This window comes from Pholis gunnellus (assembly GCF_910591455.1).
Source record: "Pholis gunnellus genome assembly, chromosome: 13".
NCBI classification, from domain to species: domain Eukaryota; kingdom Metazoa; phylum Chordata; class Actinopteri; order Perciformes; family Pholidae; genus Pholis; species Pholis gunnellus.
In genome coordinates, this window is record NC_136540.1 from 16,038,265 (window position 1) to 16,057,526 (window position 19,262).

General features: G+C 40.4%; 1 protein-coding gene across 2 annotated transcripts; it reads right to left on the reverse strand.

Moving 5' to 3' along the window:
* On the reverse strand, positions 1-16,285 carry kcnip1b (Kv channel interacting protein 1 b; the record flags this gene model as incomplete). Of its 2 annotated transcripts, none has more annotated exons than XM_079172351.1 (8): positions 1-59; positions 502-564; positions 996-1,100; positions 1,193-1,300; positions 1,404-1,474; positions 1,565-1,634; positions 2,814-2,938; positions 16,198-16,285. In XM_079172351.1, the coding sequence occupies 8 exons, from the start codon at positions 16,283-16,285 to the stop codon at positions 12-14; spliced, it is 678 nt and encodes a 225-aa protein (XP_079028477.1). In that variant the 3' UTR covers positions 1-11. The 2 variants fall into 2 exon arrangements, with proteins under 2 accessions (XP_079028477.1, XP_079028478.1); XM_079172352.1 differs by lacking the exon at positions 16,198-16,285 and adding an exon at positions 6,635-6,707.
* Between the last annotated feature and the right edge of the window lie 2,977 nt (positions 16,286-19,262).

A 19,262-nucleotide genomic window follows, 5' to 3' on the forward strand; every position in this document is an offset into this window, starting at 1 on the left:
CTCCTCTTGTCCTATATCACGTTCTCAAACAGCTGCATGGATCTCATCATGGTCTCGTCCTGCGGAGGGAGAACAAAAGTAATCAGAGCAGAATGATGCAATTCACCAGCATTGAACTGAAAACCCCTGTATATAGTAATGTATAGGCTGTATAGGCCTCATGAAGAAAGCAGCATCCACATATAACATCATGGTTCTTTGCACATTAAAGGAGACATCATGTTTCCATGCTGACGTTTGGATGCTTCTATATTCTTTGTAATGTTTAAGTCTAGTTCTCTGCATGTGTATGGCCTCATAGACATGCAACACAATGAAACAATGCACATTCATGTATTAATGAGTACTATTCTGAACATGTCGTGAATCTACATACAGAAAGGAACATCTCTAAGTAACTGTCGGTACATTCATGCACTTTATTTATTAAATCTACACTTCATACACATATATTTTATTATTATTACATTACAAGCAACTCAGATCAAGGGCAATACATACCTCCTGGCAGGCAATAATAAACTCCTCTAAAGTCACCACTCCATCTTTGTTTTTATCCATTTTCTGTAGAAAAATATAATGTGAATCAGAATGAAATAGAAGCAAATATTTGATCATTATGTCACGGAAACCTGTTCATTGTGAGCTCCTGTTGCAACGAACTTTGCGTAAAGAAACTGTAGAAAACTGTTCACACTATAGAGCACTATATGAAGATTTTAGAAGTTTAAAAAATACATAAAGTTGCTTTATGGATGGCAGGGACTGGGATGGCTAATGATATAAAACTTTATAGGCTTCATCAAAAACTTGTAGTACAGGTATATGCAAAGTGTCTCCATAAAACAGGAGAGAGGTATTTGAGACATTACATTTAGAGACATTAAGAGTCACATTGTTTTTCCTCAAAGCACAGAAAAGGGGTTTGAAATCACCTGTCACTGTTAACAAAAATATTGACTTTAGACTTTTAATCTTATATTTTAGAAATTAACCTGGAAAAAGGTGTCCACGTGCTGCTGCGGGACGTCCCCTTTTAGTGCGGGGTAGGTGTACTTGCCCATCATGTCATAAATGGCCCTCACAATCTCAGTCATTTCCTGAGAAAAAAGAGAAGATTCACATTGTGATGCGACATAGACTTTAAGATGAAACACAAAAACACTGTTCACATAGTGCAACACGGTCCCACCTCTCTGTTTATGTAGCCGTCTTTGTTAATGTCATAAAGGTGAAACGTCCACTCAAGCTTTTCCCGCAGTGTCCCTCGCAGCAGTATAGACAAACCCATTACGAAGTCCTGACAGCGAGGGGACAGAAGTAAACACTTAAGGTTCTGACATGGAAGTAAAGAAATGCGTCATATTTAACACAAGATGCAATGACCAAGCAGGATGACTGACCTTAAACTTAATGGAGCCATTGTTCGTAGTGTCAAATGCATTGAAAAGATAATGTGCGTACATGCTTGCATCTGCAACACAACACAATAAATGTGTAAGGTCTCCGGTTCTCAAAACGTTTCACAGAGCAATTGAAGAGATTCAAAAGCGTTGCACGTTACCTCCATGAGGGAAGAACTGTGCGTAGATGTGTTTAAATGTCTCCTCGTTTACAACACCACTTGGACATTCCTGTGGAAAGAAAATATCAATTATGATTAGAATACTCTACTCAATGACATCCTGTTTATTGGAAGAACTCACCAGAACTGTGCAGTCTTGTGACCCTAATCCTATATGTCCCCATAGTCAGCATTATTAGCATGCTAACATTTGTTTCATACATAGACCGCAAAAGAAGAATTGGACGTAGTCTCAGTGAAAGCTGAACATTTTTAGGTGACCAAAATGTTACAAACAACTTTCATGGACTGAAAACACACAGTGAAAGGGTTAAAGTTCTAAGATGTAGATGATCTATTTTAATCTAAATGGGTATCATAATTGACTAAATGAACATCATGCTGCATTGAAGAAGACTTGAAACTAGCTATTGAGACTACAATATTTACTGAGGTAATAAATCGAGTGAGAAGTAGAGTCGTTTTCTCATAGACTTCTAGGACTTCTGTTTGCAACCAGAGGAGTCGCTCCCTGCTCCCTGCCAATTAAAAATATTGCAAGTTTAAGCCATTTCCGCATTGGCTTCACTTTTCAGACCCTTTGGGTTCCACCTGGGTTTCATAATACAACTGACAAAATGAAGACTTTGTTTAGGAGGCCTAGAGTTAAAGTTTTCTTTAACCTACAGCAGAAAGTAAATAGTTCTCTGGAAAGTAACACGGCTGCTGACATTTTGGCCATGCTAGCATTAGCTTATTGCTCTGTGCATGAGTGTCAATCTGTCTGTCCACCACCATTACTGGATGGATTATTCGTTGCACATGTTTCATCCATCACCACCAGCAGGTCAACATTTTAATTTGTCCAAATTGGTTTATGACCAAATTCCAGCAAAAACTCAACATTCACTCAGCCTCAGCTGCTCTTTGTGTTTTGTGCTAACTAGCAAATGTTAGCATGCTAATACACTAAACTAAGATGGTAAACATGACCCTATACCTGCTAAATGTTCACCTCGAGAATGTTAACATGCTAACTTTAGCATTTAACTAACCGCACTGCTTTGCCTATACTGCCTCATTAAGCAAAGCATGGCTGTATACTCTTAGTCTTGCTCAAACAGAAACAATTTGCATAGCTAGATACCATTAGGGGTAAACGAAAAATCGATATTTTATTATCTTTACAGTTTTAAGTATCTGTAATATATAAGTAATCTAATAATAAAATGAGAAAGTGTGTGGTTACATTCTTGAATCCACGGTAGAGGATCTGCAGCTCCTGTTTGCTGAAATTAGTTTGGGCTTCCAATTGGTCAAGACCCTCTGGCCTGTGACACACCGTCGTCATCTCCAGCTCATCGTCTAGATTGTCTACAGGAAAAAACAAAAAAAGCAAAAGATGGAAAGAAATGTGTTAATTACTCAGAATCATGTCACAAGACTTACAATCCCTGTTAAACATAATGCTCCTCCCAAAAAAACTGTAATACACAGGAAGGAGACAGCGCAGTCAGCGAAAGATATCAACAATGTGAGGGACGTTATTAATGGCAACATGGTGCTCAGTATATCGGGTGCTGTGGAGATGGACGGTGGTTAATGATGTGAAGAGTTGTGGTTCTGCTGAGGGCAAGTGTTTGTCACTACGACTGTCTCCAGCCACAGGGCAATACTAACATCCCGGCATCCGGCTGTGGACCCAGTCCACACACCAATGAGTTCTCAAACATGAGCAAACATCCGAGACAAAACCGCCACATGAAGTTCTCTCTGGAAGTCTTTATTGCATTCACTGGCAGCATATTTACACAAGGTGCTCTCTGGAATTGGTTACTTTTATATCCCAACTGGTCCCTGTGATGTAAGCAATATGTTTCGCCTGCATGGAGACCGAGTGATATTAAATGCTATATCCTCTTTTGAATTGTTTACTTATTAAAGGCCCATTAAATCTCGCCAAATCCCACAATGAGAGCTGACCAAACTAACGGCTCGCTCACACTGATGCATCCACAAACAAGCCTCGTCGCTGCAGCATCAGTTGGCTCATCCAGCCTTTAGAAAAGGAGAGTAAGATGAATACAGTATGTCTGCTTTTTGGATGGCGGCGATGACTCATTCATTTCAACCCACCCGGCAGCAGTGTCAAGATTAATCCTCAACGCTGAAACTGTATCTAGTGTCATGCATCCCCGGCCAGAGGCGATCTTAATTCAAATTTGATATCAAACACCCTGTTGGTCATCTGCTTTTTAAGCAATTCCACGATGATTCAACTGCATGTCTAATTAGCTGCATGTGTTTTTAATTTGATCCTGTTTGTTATTAGATTTCAGTTTCAATCTTTGCAAAAACGTTTCAACTATCAGTGTGTTTATTGAGCTCGAACAAGGCATACAATTATATGTAGGTTATGAAGCAGCTCTAATAGCTAACTTAGAAATAATATTCTGAGATAGATTTATCGCTCCTTTACATAGATCGGCCCCATTTGAGCCCTTTGTCCTCAAGGTTTTTGTGAATGCTGAACCGGTGTGGACTATTTACTGGCAGTCATCAGCTGAACATACAGCATGTGGTTATGTGTTGCTTTCCCTCAATCTTTTCTCCATCTTCCTCTCAGCTCCTGTTGCGATCTCCCTGGCTCTTGTTGTCATGGGGATAGCAGGAAAGGACGAACGTGAACAGTGGCGTGGTGCCTACAATGGATCAGTTGATTAAAAATAGTGTGAAAAACACTGTGCATTTATCTTGCCTGTGAGTAAAAGCCTCTCATCCCACGACAACAAAACAACAAAGGTGTTGCTCTGCTGCACTTGTGTTCTTTCTGCCGGGCGACAGTGTGATCAGAAACAGATGACACGACATGAGGGTGAGAGAAGGAAACAGGCAGAGGTGTTGATTGGGGGGGGGCAGAGTGTGATGAAAAAGGGAGAGAGAGACCATATGGCAGAACAAGATCACACAATATGTTACGGAAGAGATAAAGAAAAAAGACAAATGGGATTTTATGAAAGACTGATCACAATACACACCTGTATCATCTCCCATGATAATAATATAAACCTCTCCAGATTTAGTTATAAATAAGGAACATGAAATGCTGCAGACTCAGGGCCAACATTACCAGCATTGATGCTTGTATGCAAGGCAGGGGTCTTGCTGTATATTGCGCGACAGCTGCTCTGCACATATACTGGGAGGGACGTGTTACATGATGGCGTGATGGAGACGAATATAGATGCGTGTCAGATTGTGATTTTAAAGACAAACTGTCGTACTGTTGATGCCAACTGCTGCAGCAGCTTCAGGCCAGTAGCGCTTTCACACACAAACAATATGAGTGACTGGTTGATCAGGTGGTCCAAGTGTTGCTGTATACAACAGGTGGGATTCAGTGGGCTTTACCGGTGTGCATTGTGAGGGCCTGAGCATCAACAAAGCCCAACTGTTTCACCAGAAAGTAGCACGTTTCCCCCACTAGATAAAACAATACGCTACGCTTGTTTGCTTTCTTCTCACGTCGGTGCAGGAAAATATAATGCTCCAGCCAGCAGCTGGTTAGCTTAGCTTAGCATAAACACTGGAAACAGCCTGGCTCGGTTGAAAGGTAACAGAGTCCACCCATACTAGCGCCTCTAAAACTCACTGATTAACAGGTGTTTTTTTATCTTGTTTGTTTAATCCCGCAACTTCCTGGAGTCCGTGCTTGTTGCCTTGCAACCTCACGGTGACGAAAGCTCCCGGAAGTTACTGCACCCAGCCAAGAATTAGACAGGCATATGACTGTCTTGTGTTTTTGAAAAACGATTGGAGCTGCTTTTGCACACAGGCACATTTACTGCATGCTCTGTGGTCTGCAATATCGTGATGTATATACTTAGCTGTCTGACTCAGACTTATTTATATTTGTATATCGCTTTGACTTATACCTGTTTATTGTGCTACTGAGATACCTATTTTCCCACCTGGGGATCAATAAAGTATTATCTTGTCTCACCACATTCCATATACCTCTGCACAGCTGGCAATGCAAGACAAACTTAAATGGAGCTTTGAAAATAACTGGGTGACCTCTGTGCATTCCCCCCCCCCCCCCCGTATTTTGTTCTAAGGCTTTTATCGGCACAAGGACGAATGATTCCATCTCATCAGTGTAAAACCAAACACCACCTTTGTCTCGTGGGGTTCTGTACGTCTACTGTCAGAGAGTAAACGCTTCGTTTGCCGGTTCATCTATTTTATCTCTGGTTTCACGCTGCTATGAATTCCTCATTCATCCTGGATGAGCATCGCTCTCCTCTTACACCCCTACAACCCAGTCTCCATGACAACGATGATCTCAAGCATAAGGCCAGGGAGATGTATGATATGTGAGCTGCCTCTTAATTCACATGCTCTCGCCTGAACCCTCTCCCCCTCTCTCTTTCACTCGCCCACACGTTCGACGGTCGTCCGCACCGACCACAGTCGCAGAGTCAGTGGCAGTGATTCTGCTCCCTAGTTGTTTTTCCAAGGACATCCCATACTTCATGGCGTGCTGTAATCTCGCCGTCATGACCACGGTGTTATGGCTCTCACCTATTATCGCTTTATCCCTCACAATTCCGCTGCCACTTCCATGAGTGAATATTTCAAACATTTCATTTAGAAAAATAGATATTCTTATTTTCTGTCTTTCCATATTTCTGTGTATAAAAACAAAAGCACCAATTCTATGAGTTAATGTATTTTACATGTATAGTCATGTGGTAAGTAACATCTGGTTAAATGCATTCGCGGGTCTATTTATTGCTGTTTACTGACTTCCCTCTTCGATAATTCATAGTCACTCAACAGAAATATGGCAGCCATGTACATGTCATTGTTTATGTTAAACGTCTGAGTGTGCAACACGTAGAAAATAACACGGAACACATTGTGAATTACAATTGGTCTACATTATAATCCGAAGGCTTCCTTTCTGCATGTTTTTTTCCCCTCTGCTCGCTCTCCCAGTTTACTCTAGCTTTCTGTTACTCTTTTGCCTTCTCTCCATCTTTTTCTTTCAGACTAATGTTGACGTACCTCTGGATGGTCTCCTCTGCTTGGTTTGCATGGTCAAAGTGCCCACCACTGCACCCATGGTGTCACCGTGTAGACCGGCCTGGTCAAACAACGCAGAGAGTAATAGTCCTCTATTTCTTTCCAGATTTTGCCAGCCTGTCGTTCAGATTTGCCTCCAACGCTCTGTATCTTAGAGGGGATTTGCCCCTGTTGGTTCCTCTCACTGGTTCTCAGATCTGTAACTGAGGGACGAGTCTCTTCTCTGAGCCGATTTCTTGGATTTCTGATTCCTCTTGCCAAACACACGCACACTCAAGCTGCTCCTGCCTCCCTGCGCCACTCCCTCCGTTCTGTGCCTGATTCTACTCATCAGTCAGCCTTTCCCCCTATTTCTAGCTCCCTGCGTCCTCGTGCCCTCGTGCTGTGTGCTGGCAACCGATGCAGTAATCAGAATAACGCTACTGACAAGTGGATGGTAGCTGGTGAAGGACATGCATTTCAAGGTGACAGATCCCTGTTCTTCACAGGCGTTGCACTTTAGATTTGATCTATAATATTCTCATCTTCTTATTCACTACTTTATTTTCCCAACACACACACACACACACACACACACACACATGCACACATGCACACACAGAAATACACTGAATTAGTGCTCTGCTTCCTGGCGCCTTGCTCGTACCATATTGAGCATGTAGATATGTGTTAGCTGTGAAGACTGCCTACTTGTGTAACTGTAACCTCTCTCCCCCCACTCTCTCTCTCTCTCTCTCTCTCTCTCTCTCTCTCACTCTAATGTAGAGGGCAACAGATAGTTAGTGATTTTCTTTACTGCGGTACAAACAAGAACATTAGTGTGTTTAATGGTTGCCAATTAATATTCATGGCGCAGCTCCAATTTAAGAAAATGTGTGCATTGGGGGAAGGAAAGCAGTGGGAGTGAGTTATGTTTATTTCTCTACAAGTGCTGAGCATTAAAAATCTAACAGGCTTCTTGGGAGCAGAAGTAAACGTTTATTATATTGTAAGTGCCGAGGCTACTTAAACAACATAATTCACTGTGGTAAAAGCAGTAAGTAAAAATAGTCTCAGACAGGATATTCATTTAGACCGATTTAGGATTTTATACATTATTTGACATATATAGGGGCAGTGATTCTCAGCTCGACCAATATTTCATTCTAAAGACAAGGCATTTAAAAAGCATTTGCGTTGGTATATGTGTGGTCCATGTATGGGAAAGGCACAGAGTGAAGCACAGAAAATGTGAACATCTTAAAAATTCCACAGGCTGCAGAACAGAAATATAAATGCTTTGTTTGCTACACTCTTGCGAATGTGTGTGTGTGTGTGTGTGCTTCAGGAAACCTCTCTTGGTTTAAAAAATTCATGTACTGCCATTTTTTCAATGACGTTTGAGCTTTCTTTTTTTTCTTGAAAATAGGGTTCCAAATCCACGTGAAAGGAGTACGGTGGCAGATCTACGATGTATTACATCATGACTTTAAAAAGCCTAAACTCTGTAGTCTTTCATAAATCTAACATTCGTTCCCTCAAAGTTATGTAAGCCTCAGAAACTTGCCCCATCACTTCTATGTGCTTGTCCACGCTGTTTGAATAGCAGAGGACTGCACACAACTAAGCATGCAGGTCCATGACAGTCAAATTAATTTGTGTCTGTGTGCGCGCGCTGTTTGCTGTTTGTTGAGGGCATGTCCTGTGATTGCCCAGGTTAAGCTGAGGTAAGAACTTAACATGCACTGATTAATTAAACATAAAGTCATGCATAATTCTGATGAATTTACACCTCTCACGCTGGGTGTCCCACAGCTCTTTCGCCTCCGTTCCAATACTGTCACACTCAAATAAAAAGTTACCTCTTCACCTTTGTAGATCATGTGACACTAATGCATTTCATGCAGCAATTTCTCTGCATTTGTCTATAAAATATTCATTTATTTTACTTCCTGGAAAAATCTGCATCGCTCAATTGAGACCGTGAAGCAAAAATGAAAATCACGAGCGACATCGCACATGTTTAAACAATCTTTCCCCTCCACTTGGTAAATAGAAAGGAGGCCCCTGAACGCACCAACACACACATGCAAACACATGCAGATGGAGAACTAAGTATTCAGAAAACTATAAGTAAACCGCTGTGATCCCCATGACAGATGTTTGCCATCTGGAACTTCCTTTCTGCACCGTATCATCTGGCACGGTGACACTGCACTGCAGCAGGCTGACCTCATAATCTCCTCATTATCCTTTAAGCGGTTCATGATCTGCACAAGTCAGCTCACCATCACCAACAGGCTGGACTCACCAGTCACAGCTGTGTTAGAGGCACTGTTGAAAAGGTGAAAGATCAAAACAACACAAACCATCTTTTATCAAGATTCATCAAGTGTTACTCACTTTATCCTTTGTATATTAATACGCCAATTCACATCCATAATAATCAATGCACGTTTTGCAGGACTTATTTTATTTTATTTCAGGATTTTCCTGCATTTTCTTGAAGAACACGTAGCAAACATGAAAAGCCTTTTAACTTATCCGTCAGGTAACTTTAAGACACCCGTGTCCTCAGATAGATCTCCCCTTCTCTGACTGGAAATGCTCTTTATATGTGACGCAGTAACAAATCATTTCTCTTCAAGGATCAACAAATTACATTTGGAGGTAAGAAAAGCTACGTTTTGAGGGAATCTCTGCAATCTCTATATGGGCACGAACTGGCAGTTTCATACCTGGTTCTCTGGTCTCTCATGATTAAATCATTTTGTTTCTACTGCTCTCCTCTTCACCTCAACGTTCCTCTTTCACCTGCATAGAACATATTAGAACCGGTTGTGCTTTCGGAGATGACAAATGTGTTTTTGATGAAAGGAAAGGGCAGCACAGTCACCAATAGACTAACGTAAATAGCTTTAGGTAATAGGATATGATGGTGATTGTATCTGTTTGCTTAAATTGGTCAGCTCAAGCCACACGGACAGTCACAACTCAGCAGAGAGCTCAGTGTTCCCTCCTTTTTTTGTTTTGTTGTGGTATTACTCTTTGAACAACAGGTGGCAGCAGTGCACAGTATTTCCTGACACAATCAGCAGCTTGGGTTAAAGCTCTCATTGATCTTGACAAAATACAATAATATAAAAGTGAAGAACAATATTTAAGCATGTATGCAATACCTATAGTACCCTACTACAACTCCAAATGTGATCCAATTATCCCCATACTGTTGACTGCACCAACTACTCGTCCATTAAAAGGCGATTCTATGAAAATATATCAGATAGTAAAAAACATTGAGGGTGTAAAGCATTAATGTGGAGAATGAAACACGCGGTGGGGGCACGAGATAAAAATAAATCTAGAAAAAGACGGTTACATAAAAGTGCGTAGTGAGGTGATGTAAAAAATTAAAAGCAGAGACACACACTGTCAGCTCCGATCCCCTGCTTTCTCCAGCCACAGAAAAATGAAAGAGTAGAAGAGGAGACGGAGGAGATGGAGTTTTGGGGGAGAACGGGTCACAAATGCAGAGTAATGCTGGGTTATTTTACCATTATGTTACGGTCATTGTAGCGCTATGCTCGAGGTACCACACGGGCCACAGTTCTGAATCGGTCTCCGCAGTGGGGCATGATGTGACTCTTGCTGCAAGGTTATGCACTTAGAGGACACATGTGACTTGTAATAGCAAGAGACAGGTGCAGCATGGGGCCGGATGAAAGGTTTTCTGTCTTCAACTACACTCCTGCTCTTACCAATAGGACCTGAGTCTGAACCTAATATGGTGTGAACACTAGAAAGTTTTTACGACAGTAAAAGGCAAACTCACTTTAAAATAATCACCATTTTGTCTCAGCATGATTCTTTAAACCAAGACTTTGTACCTGAACAGTGGCTGCTCTGGCCAAGGTTGACAAATATGGGATAATGCTAAATGCTAAACTACTTTTTAGCATTTAACTAAAATTCAAACTACGTACAACAGTAGCACAAGTAGAGGACAGTCATACGGTCAGTTGCAATGATTGGCCAGCTTAAGCTACACTGGTCATAGTGTTATTAACAAAAGTTCCTGCTTCATAAGACAATTTTAGGTTCATTAAATCTACTTAATCTATTAAAACAATATTTAATCCATTATCAAGAATCTCTATGCTAGGTTTAACTACAACGTTTACATTTTAATGTATTGAGTTCTCACTTTTTGTTAGTTTTGTCAGACACGTCACATATCTAAATATTAATACTTGGGTATTCATTGCAGCCAATGCTAATTATTCTGTTTTCTAATCTACAATTCAAATACACCTGTCCACTTATAAGCCAGACACATTAACAGTCACATCTCCATGAAACTAGGAGCATTGCATGCATGGACACGTGGTCATTATAAAACAAATTAAAGCAGCATTGTTTTGTTTTATTTTTTGGAAAACTCAATATAATATAACTCAATGGCAATCCTCATTGTTTTGCAGTCTTACGGATGACAACAGATCCACTTTTTAAAGCAGAACTATGTGAAACAAGAGTATAAAGGTCAGTATTCAAATACATTCGCCACTGGAGACCTAAGAATAAGTGTGCTTTAGCTTAAGGCCCATGCATATCACCACCCAACCCCAACTCTGACCCTCCAGCTTGCAATGTTTAAATGTCTGCAGATGAATATACATGCTGATGCATTAGTATGTGGAACATTTTAAAGGTGAGCAGGCAGTTGTACGCTTTGTGTCACTAGCTATATCGGTGTGTGCAGGCAAAAGTGCATAACAAACCAAACTACTGGAGATACGTGTGTGCTGGAGATGAGGGACTTACATTTTTCAGTCTACCTAGCACGCTTGCATGTGTGAAGCTGAACATGCATGTGTGTGCATATTTTCATGCCTTCTACCATGCATACGATAGCATGCAGGTCCTCTGAAGATCTTCTGAGTGATCTGTGCAAAGAAAAGGTTTCAATAAAAAAAAAAAAAATAGTCTATTATGTTATCATGCCCAAATATTATGTATTTTTGTACTGCACACCACTGTTTCAAATGGCTATGTATAACCTGGCATGAGATATATGGAGCTCTCTTGGTTGAGAATATACTCATGATGTATATTTTGGACAGATTAAAAGTACAATCTCTAAATGTAAACGAAAGCTCCAAAACAAAAATCGTACTAACAAATTTGTAAACAGGTATTATGCATATTGACTGACAGATCTTGGAATTACAATTGTTTGAAAAATGCACAATACAATTTTTTCTATGCGTATCAGTTACTAATATATATGTGAGGGGGAAAAATACCTAAAAAAATAAAAGAATGTTATGTGTTATGTTTAGAGAATGTTATACCTAATGTAAATATTTCATTTTGGTATTTTTAGTTATTGATTCAATAACTGGAACATGTGTTCAATAGTGTGTGTTAGTGTGTCCACATATTTTACATGTGTATATAACAGCTGATATTACAATGAGAAGCTGATATTCCATAATTCACACTGTGAAACACACATACAATACACCAACTGTCCATATGTTCTCTCACACCACCAGGAAAAAAAACATACATTAAATAAATTCCCACTGTTGGCTGAAATGTCAGAATCATTCCCATTTTATACAATTTCTAACTTAATACGTTGTCTAGAGGCACCTAATTAACTCAGTGACATTCTATTATGAAGATAAAAGAAGACACAACCCCTTCGCTGCCCTTTAAGATGCACATGCATCTCAACCTTAAAGCTAGGGTTGGTAAAGTTGAGAAAGGTTGAGAAAAAATATTCCAACCAAAAAGCCCAGCCCAGTGATGACAACTCTTTTCTAATGAAAGTCGCTAGCAACACTAGCTCCATGCTAGCGACACTAGCTCCATGCTAGCGGCACTAGCTGCACTCTAGCGACACTAGCTCTACGCTAGCGACACTAGCTCTACGCTAGCGACACTAGCTCCACGCTAGCGACACTAGCTCCACGCTAGCGGCACTAGCTGCATTCTAGCGACACTAGCTCTACGCTAGCGACACTAGCTCCACTCTAGCGGCACTAGCTCCACGCTAGCAGAGCCTCCCTCCAATTATCACTATGAATGTAAACAACACATGACTATTCTTAGTACTCACAGCTGTCAAACAAGCAGCTTGAGGGAGACTTCAATATTCAATGAATAGCTGCAAAAATATATGTATTGATTGCTGTCCGAATGTAATGAGTATTTAAACAAAAACAGAAAACTTCAACAAAAAAGCACGTTAGTGAACATTACTAACCCGAGCTTTATGTAACATAAAGGTCAGGACCTTTTGCTACAATCAGCAAAGCATGAGAAGATTTGAGGAGAAGCAGCAAACATGTGCAAGCGCACAATGTCAGGGGATTAGATGTTCAATAGAATTCACACTCCATTTTGTCTATTGCTCATCTTTTGAGGATGCAAGATAACCGGCATCCACAAATAATGGAGGAGGTTTTATGGAGAAAAAAAACCCCTGACTCCACGCTCTCAAATTAGTTGCACTCCCAATCTAATATTTCCTGCACAGAGATTAATTAATTAGTGCTCTGGATTTAATATTGTTTTTGACACAAGACAGTCACTTTCAAGCTCCGTCTCTTGCTCTTACATCGCCCCAAACAAAGCCAAAAAGCCACTCCTCAATGCAAAATATACTGTCAAGGTTAACGCAGGGCACATGCTAGTGTGTGAACATTACAACTTTGTTCCCTCACTAATTATTACTTCACTTTGGTAATTAGTCCGAGCCATTGAAGATAAGCCCATTATTGTAAAAGTAGGTTTGGAATTGTTCACATATTCCTGTGTTATATAAAAGGCTGCAGAGTCCACAGTCGCTCAGTTTTTAGACACTACGGATATGTGGCTACATCGTATGACCTAGATTGTCAACCCATGCGGCCATAAGTAGGCTGTATTATTTCTAGAATAGCACAGAACTGACAAAGCCACCAATTTAGATCACATAGTTTCACTCTCAGCAGGTTTCATTAAAGTTGTACATTTTTTTTTGCATTGCAGTACTTGTTAGTTTTCTTAATATCAAATGATTAGTTTAACGAATATGCATATACTGTTTTTGAGGTTGATTTTCGCAGTGTCCATTGGACTGGACAACCAAATCTCAGGTAACAAGGCAAGTGTAGTATGTGAGAGTTTAGTCAGTACGAAGGTAAAACAGAGTATACATTGGATGGATTTCTGGGATGCTGTGAGAAGCTGTGTTTTGACAAACAGCTTGCCGGTTTTGAAAAGGAAAAAACAACTATTAAGGTGAAATCAATTCCTGGCAATGGATACGGTTGCCAACGATTTAGAGCGTATTGAAATGCTTCTGATAAGATAACAGGCTTCTAGAGGCCACATTTGTATTGGAGGAGACAAATGAAATATGCATCATAGCTCACAATGACAGTTTAAGTGAAGCATCGCCTGCACCTGCGCAACTATTTTATGTTCATATGTGTGTCGGTTTAATCTCAAATTTATATCGCACTGGTTGTTTTTTCTGGAAGTGAGAGCAGATCTGTGTGTTTTATCAGTCGTGACTGACTTGCAGCTGCACTCTGACTTGGTGACTCAGCTCTTTTTTTTTCTTTTGCTGTTAAGGTTAAAGTGACACAAGGTATACTTCTTGTTTCTGGAAACATTGGCACAAATGTCTGTATGTTTTTTAACAAGTGACTTTTTTTTAAACTGCAATGACTACACCTGTGTCTTGGTGTCCTCGTATTGTATAGTATTTTATATATTGTTATTGTATTTGTGTTTTTGTTTTATTTTATTTTATTTTTTTGCTATATGGACTCATGAGTCTGAAATAAAGTTGAATAATTAAGGTGAAAAGTAACTTTCAACTAGAGGATGGTGGGAGGTCGCGAGGAGAGGGCTTTTAACACAAAGATGATGAACACGACAAGAGGTTGAGAGTGCATTGCGACTGTTGCTCTAAGGGGTGTGTGGGTGACGCATGCGTGACCTCATTATTTGGCTCTTGAAGGTGTATCCAGATCATACAGGAGGGGGACTCATCCACTGCAGGTAAAAGGTAGCCCATAGGCAAACTGAAAAAATCCTTTGTAACACCCTTGATGACAGTGTGCTGCAAGCAAATGTGTATTATTAACAAACCAAACCACAACAAAGGGTCTCATTTACCTGCTTGTCAACACATTTTATAGTGTATAATATAGCGAATGGAGATGCAAAAAGGTGAACTGGTGGTAGGTCAAATTTTAGGTGGAATTAAATCTTTTTAAAATAAAAGCATAAATAGCAAAAAAGTTCAAAATAGGACAACTAAGAAGGCCAATGTTTATCAATTTACATTTTATCTATACGTCATATTATAACTATTTCTGTAGCAGTAATCATTATCGGCTGGTCTTCTCAATAAGAAGTTTCCAACCTATTTTCCTTCAAATGAAACAAGGTTATGACCTCATTACACTTAATGGCCTTAGCGTGTACAGAAGTTGCGGCATTGTGAGCAGTTCAAACAAAGACTCAATATTCCTTCTCAGACTCGTTAATTTGAAGCAGTTTTAAAAGACCCAAATATCCAATATTTCACTCAAAATAAATCAGTAAATAGAGATAGGTCTTAATAAATGTAACAGAGAAATATCTTGGGACCCCTCATATTTATCTTGGGACCTGACCCACAGTCTGATAATTATTAGCCTCCATGTTAAAGAGCCACAAATGCTCGAACTCCATCTAGCTCATCTGACCCGATGGTTCAATATCGCTGCAATGAGCGCAGCACCAGTTACAGTGTGTCATACTATTCTTGTGCCCAAAACTCAAGAAGTGTTTATCCCGATTAGCAGTCCATACTCAGTTACACAAATCTTGTCTGACTTAGGCAACGAAATGACGTGGATCACCAACTTGGAACATCAGTCTCCTGGGTGAAAGCCACGTGTTTTTTGACCCATCCAACACCCAGACCTCCTCCCGAGGCGGACTTCCGCAGATTCATTTGAAAGTCATGATGCGTCAGAAGTAAACGTAATCCTCGCAATCCTTGAAACGTAATACACACTGCAGTTCTGTTGTATCGGAACGTACTTTTTAGGGGACAGGGCGGCAAATATGACATTAAGAGCTGAGAGTCTTACAGACTTACACTTGCAAAGCAGGGCTCAGTGTTTGGCTCAAGGACCACTGTGACAGAACACTTGGCTGTTGATGAATAGACTTCTCTTTGGTTGATGTGGGAGTTGAATCTTGACCTTGACCACATGGCTGCTGCAGCTGCATGAAACGACTAAATGGTGCCATGCTGGTGCAATCTATTGGAAAGTATTGCAGTATAGGCTTTGAGAGAAGGTGCTTCAAAGAATTTAACTTGGTGGCTTTTGACAGTAAAATTGTGTTATAATGACAAAAGTGCTCTCACAGAAGCACACTGTATCTTGTTAGGTACACATTAAAACTAGAAACCATCTGGCGAAGGGAATACACCTGCCATAACGCCAAATCGGGCCACACCGTATAGTGTGTGTGAGGGGTGATGGACTGAAAGTAAAAAGTCACAGTACCTTTTATGAGGGTTCCCGAGACCAATCTCCGCAGGGACTGGATCAGTTTGAGCACCCCCTGTCTGCAGCGGCAGGTACAGCCGGCCATCCTGAGGTTGATGTGGAGGCAGGGGCAGAAGGGGCAGAAGCTTCACCAGGGGAAACAGTTTCCTCCAATATATCTAAAAAAAAGTGTCTCCACAATGTCCTTTCAGCAGGTGTTTGCTGTGGCGTGGGGAGGGATCCTTATTGCAAAGAAGAATCTGCCTCAGTTGTTTTTGCGATGTGACATCTTCAGGTCCTTTAAGGGGATCCTTGTGGAGAGAAAAAAATAATGAGGAAATGAGATGAATAATAATTCACCTTCAAAATATATCAAACATAAAACTATAAACACAACGGTTTCACCTGAGTACCTGTAAACTCAACCATTATTCACTCAGGTCAGTCAGAAAGTGATACTCACACACAAAGACACAAACACATGCACACACACACACACCGGGGTGAAGTTTAGAGGCAGGTATTGAAATAGTGCTACATTTGCCAAAAGAGCCAGATGGGCAGAAATGCTGATTAGAAATAAAAAAAATCCAGACCGGTGTGTCAAACTTTTAAAAAGCAAAGTTGTGTTCCACAAACCAAAAATGAGGCAGAAGTTAAATTATTGAATGGACTCCAGAAGTAGAGCGTGAAGAGCCGTGCGCTCTGGAAGTTCTCTTCCAATTTAAAAAACAAAAAGAAGCAGAGAACCTGGTCCGGTTCTTCTCACCTCCTCTCCGTATTTGTCTGATCACTCTTTTCTTCTCCTCCTCTTTGTCCCGTCTTCTTCTGTCTTGTGGTCTTGTGAGGTCGCAGTTTTCTCCTCCGGTGTATTCTTCTGTGTGAGGTTTTCCTTCCGAGCTGCAGTGGGAGCCCTGCGGCTGTGGTCTGTGGAGAAGCTCTGCTCTGGTGCTCTCAGCAGATCTGTACTGCAGAGCGCCGGCAGCCACTACTGTACCCGCCCCCCCCCCCCCCCTCCTCTGTGCGCCCTCCTCCTGTCTTGCATTTATGCTTCCTCACTCTCAGTTGGGCTAATGCTCTTTCTTCTTCCTTTTTTTCTTCTTCTCCAGAGCCTATAGAGTTGGATGATACATGGTGCAGTTAACAGCAAAAAAAAAAAGGGATTAGAGGTTGGTGCTTCATCATTCAGGAGGGGGCAGATCCTGGTGGCAAATGAATGTAGTCAAGTTATTATGAACAACGACAACATCTTCTCCCCAATTTATTGTGATGTCACAATGTACTTGGACATGTCAATGCTGCAATATATCTTTTTGTAAGAAGTCCTCATATCACAGCTTATAGTAAAACATTAGTGATACAGTCCGTATCACATTCTTACATTTTTATGTCTCCAAAGTCACATAAGAGAAGAAAATTGCACAACAACCTTTTCTATTTCCCTCTAAGTGCTGTTACCATGTTTAAAAAACATCAGACTGTGCCACTTTTTGCCATATTAAAATGTGTCAACCTGTGGAAATCCTTACTTAAAACGCCTTCTCAATATGTATCAAGTCAACTGCTGTGCATCTACATGTGGATATGTTTACGAGAAAAAAAAAGATAAGCAAAAGAAAAAATATAAACCTCAAAAAAACAAAAAAACAATCTAAAAATACATTGTGAAACACAGGCTATCCAGGAAGAATGGCTGTCTACAACAATACCATTAATCACCATCATCATTGAAGTAAATCCGTAATCCCGGATGCACATTTCGGTCACTATGGTGATCTGGCACCCACCAGAACTGAGAAGCTATTGATGCTGAAACAGAAATAAAAGGTCTGCGCCATATTCACATCTATGAAAGCAGTCGCCCATGGACACACAGTCTAGGCTGTCATGAAATGACTCTGGAGCAGGTTATGTAAGCCTGCAGTTTGCTTGTGGAGCTTTTTTTTTGTTTTTTTTGTTTCGCACTCCACTGAACTGGGGAAATGCTTGAGGAGAGCATGACGCAGTGTTTCCTCCTTCTATCCCCCCCCCCCCCCCCCCCCTCATCCTCTGTCTTGTCTATATTTAATGCTCACAGATTCTATTTATCTCCCCATAGTCACCGTTGCATTTCAGGAGGCCCCTCTCCTCCAGTATCTCCATTCTAATAGTCACATAAGATTTTTTTGTTTTTGTTTTTAAACAGCAAAAAGAAGACCATACTGTCGCTTTCGTGACTTGAGGTGGTTGTTCCCACAATCCTGTTTGTATCCCAGGAGTGGAGCACTTTACTCACAGAGTGGCAGAGTAAAAATAGCAGCACAGTGCAAGCCACCGTGTCAAAATGAGTATATGTGCAGGATATTAGTAATTACAGTTAATCTATAAACTGTTGTTTCAACAAAAGGTCCAAAAGGTTCACCGACACTCTTTATTACGCTTTATTGTGAAGGGGTAAAAGAAGGTGGTGCAGTATTTTGCTGCCGACCATAAAAAGACAGAACTGTTGTTATGTATTATTCACCACTTTGATGTATTATTATTGATTAAACTACCCAGCAGTATATAAAGTAATTTAAATGAGCTCCACCTTTACCAGCTGCAACATTAAAGGGATGAAATGAACACATGAATGCATAAATGATTATCATTGAATAATGTATTATTCTGAAATGGGTCATTCTACATAACGAATACTTTTACTTTTGCTATTTTAAGTATATTTAGGGGCTGGGCCCCCTCCATTGGGTCACACGATAAATCTGAGGGGCTGTGAGATGATTAAAGGGAGAGGAAGGAAAAAAATATATAAATCTGTCATAGTCATCATCATAATCATCATCATAGTCTCGACTTGTCTCTAATCTTTTCTATTTTGTAAAAAATTGGTATTTTGACCTTGAGCAGTAAATAAAACCCCATCAGAGGGGACATGTCTTTTCGACAGAACTGCTCATTTCTTTTAGACAACTACACATTTGTGACGTCTCCTTTTTAAGAGGTTGCATGCCAAAAGGGTTGGAAAACACTAATTACATGTTTAACAATGAATTGTATTTTATAAACCTGGATCCTTCTGACATATAGTGGAGTAGAAGTATGAA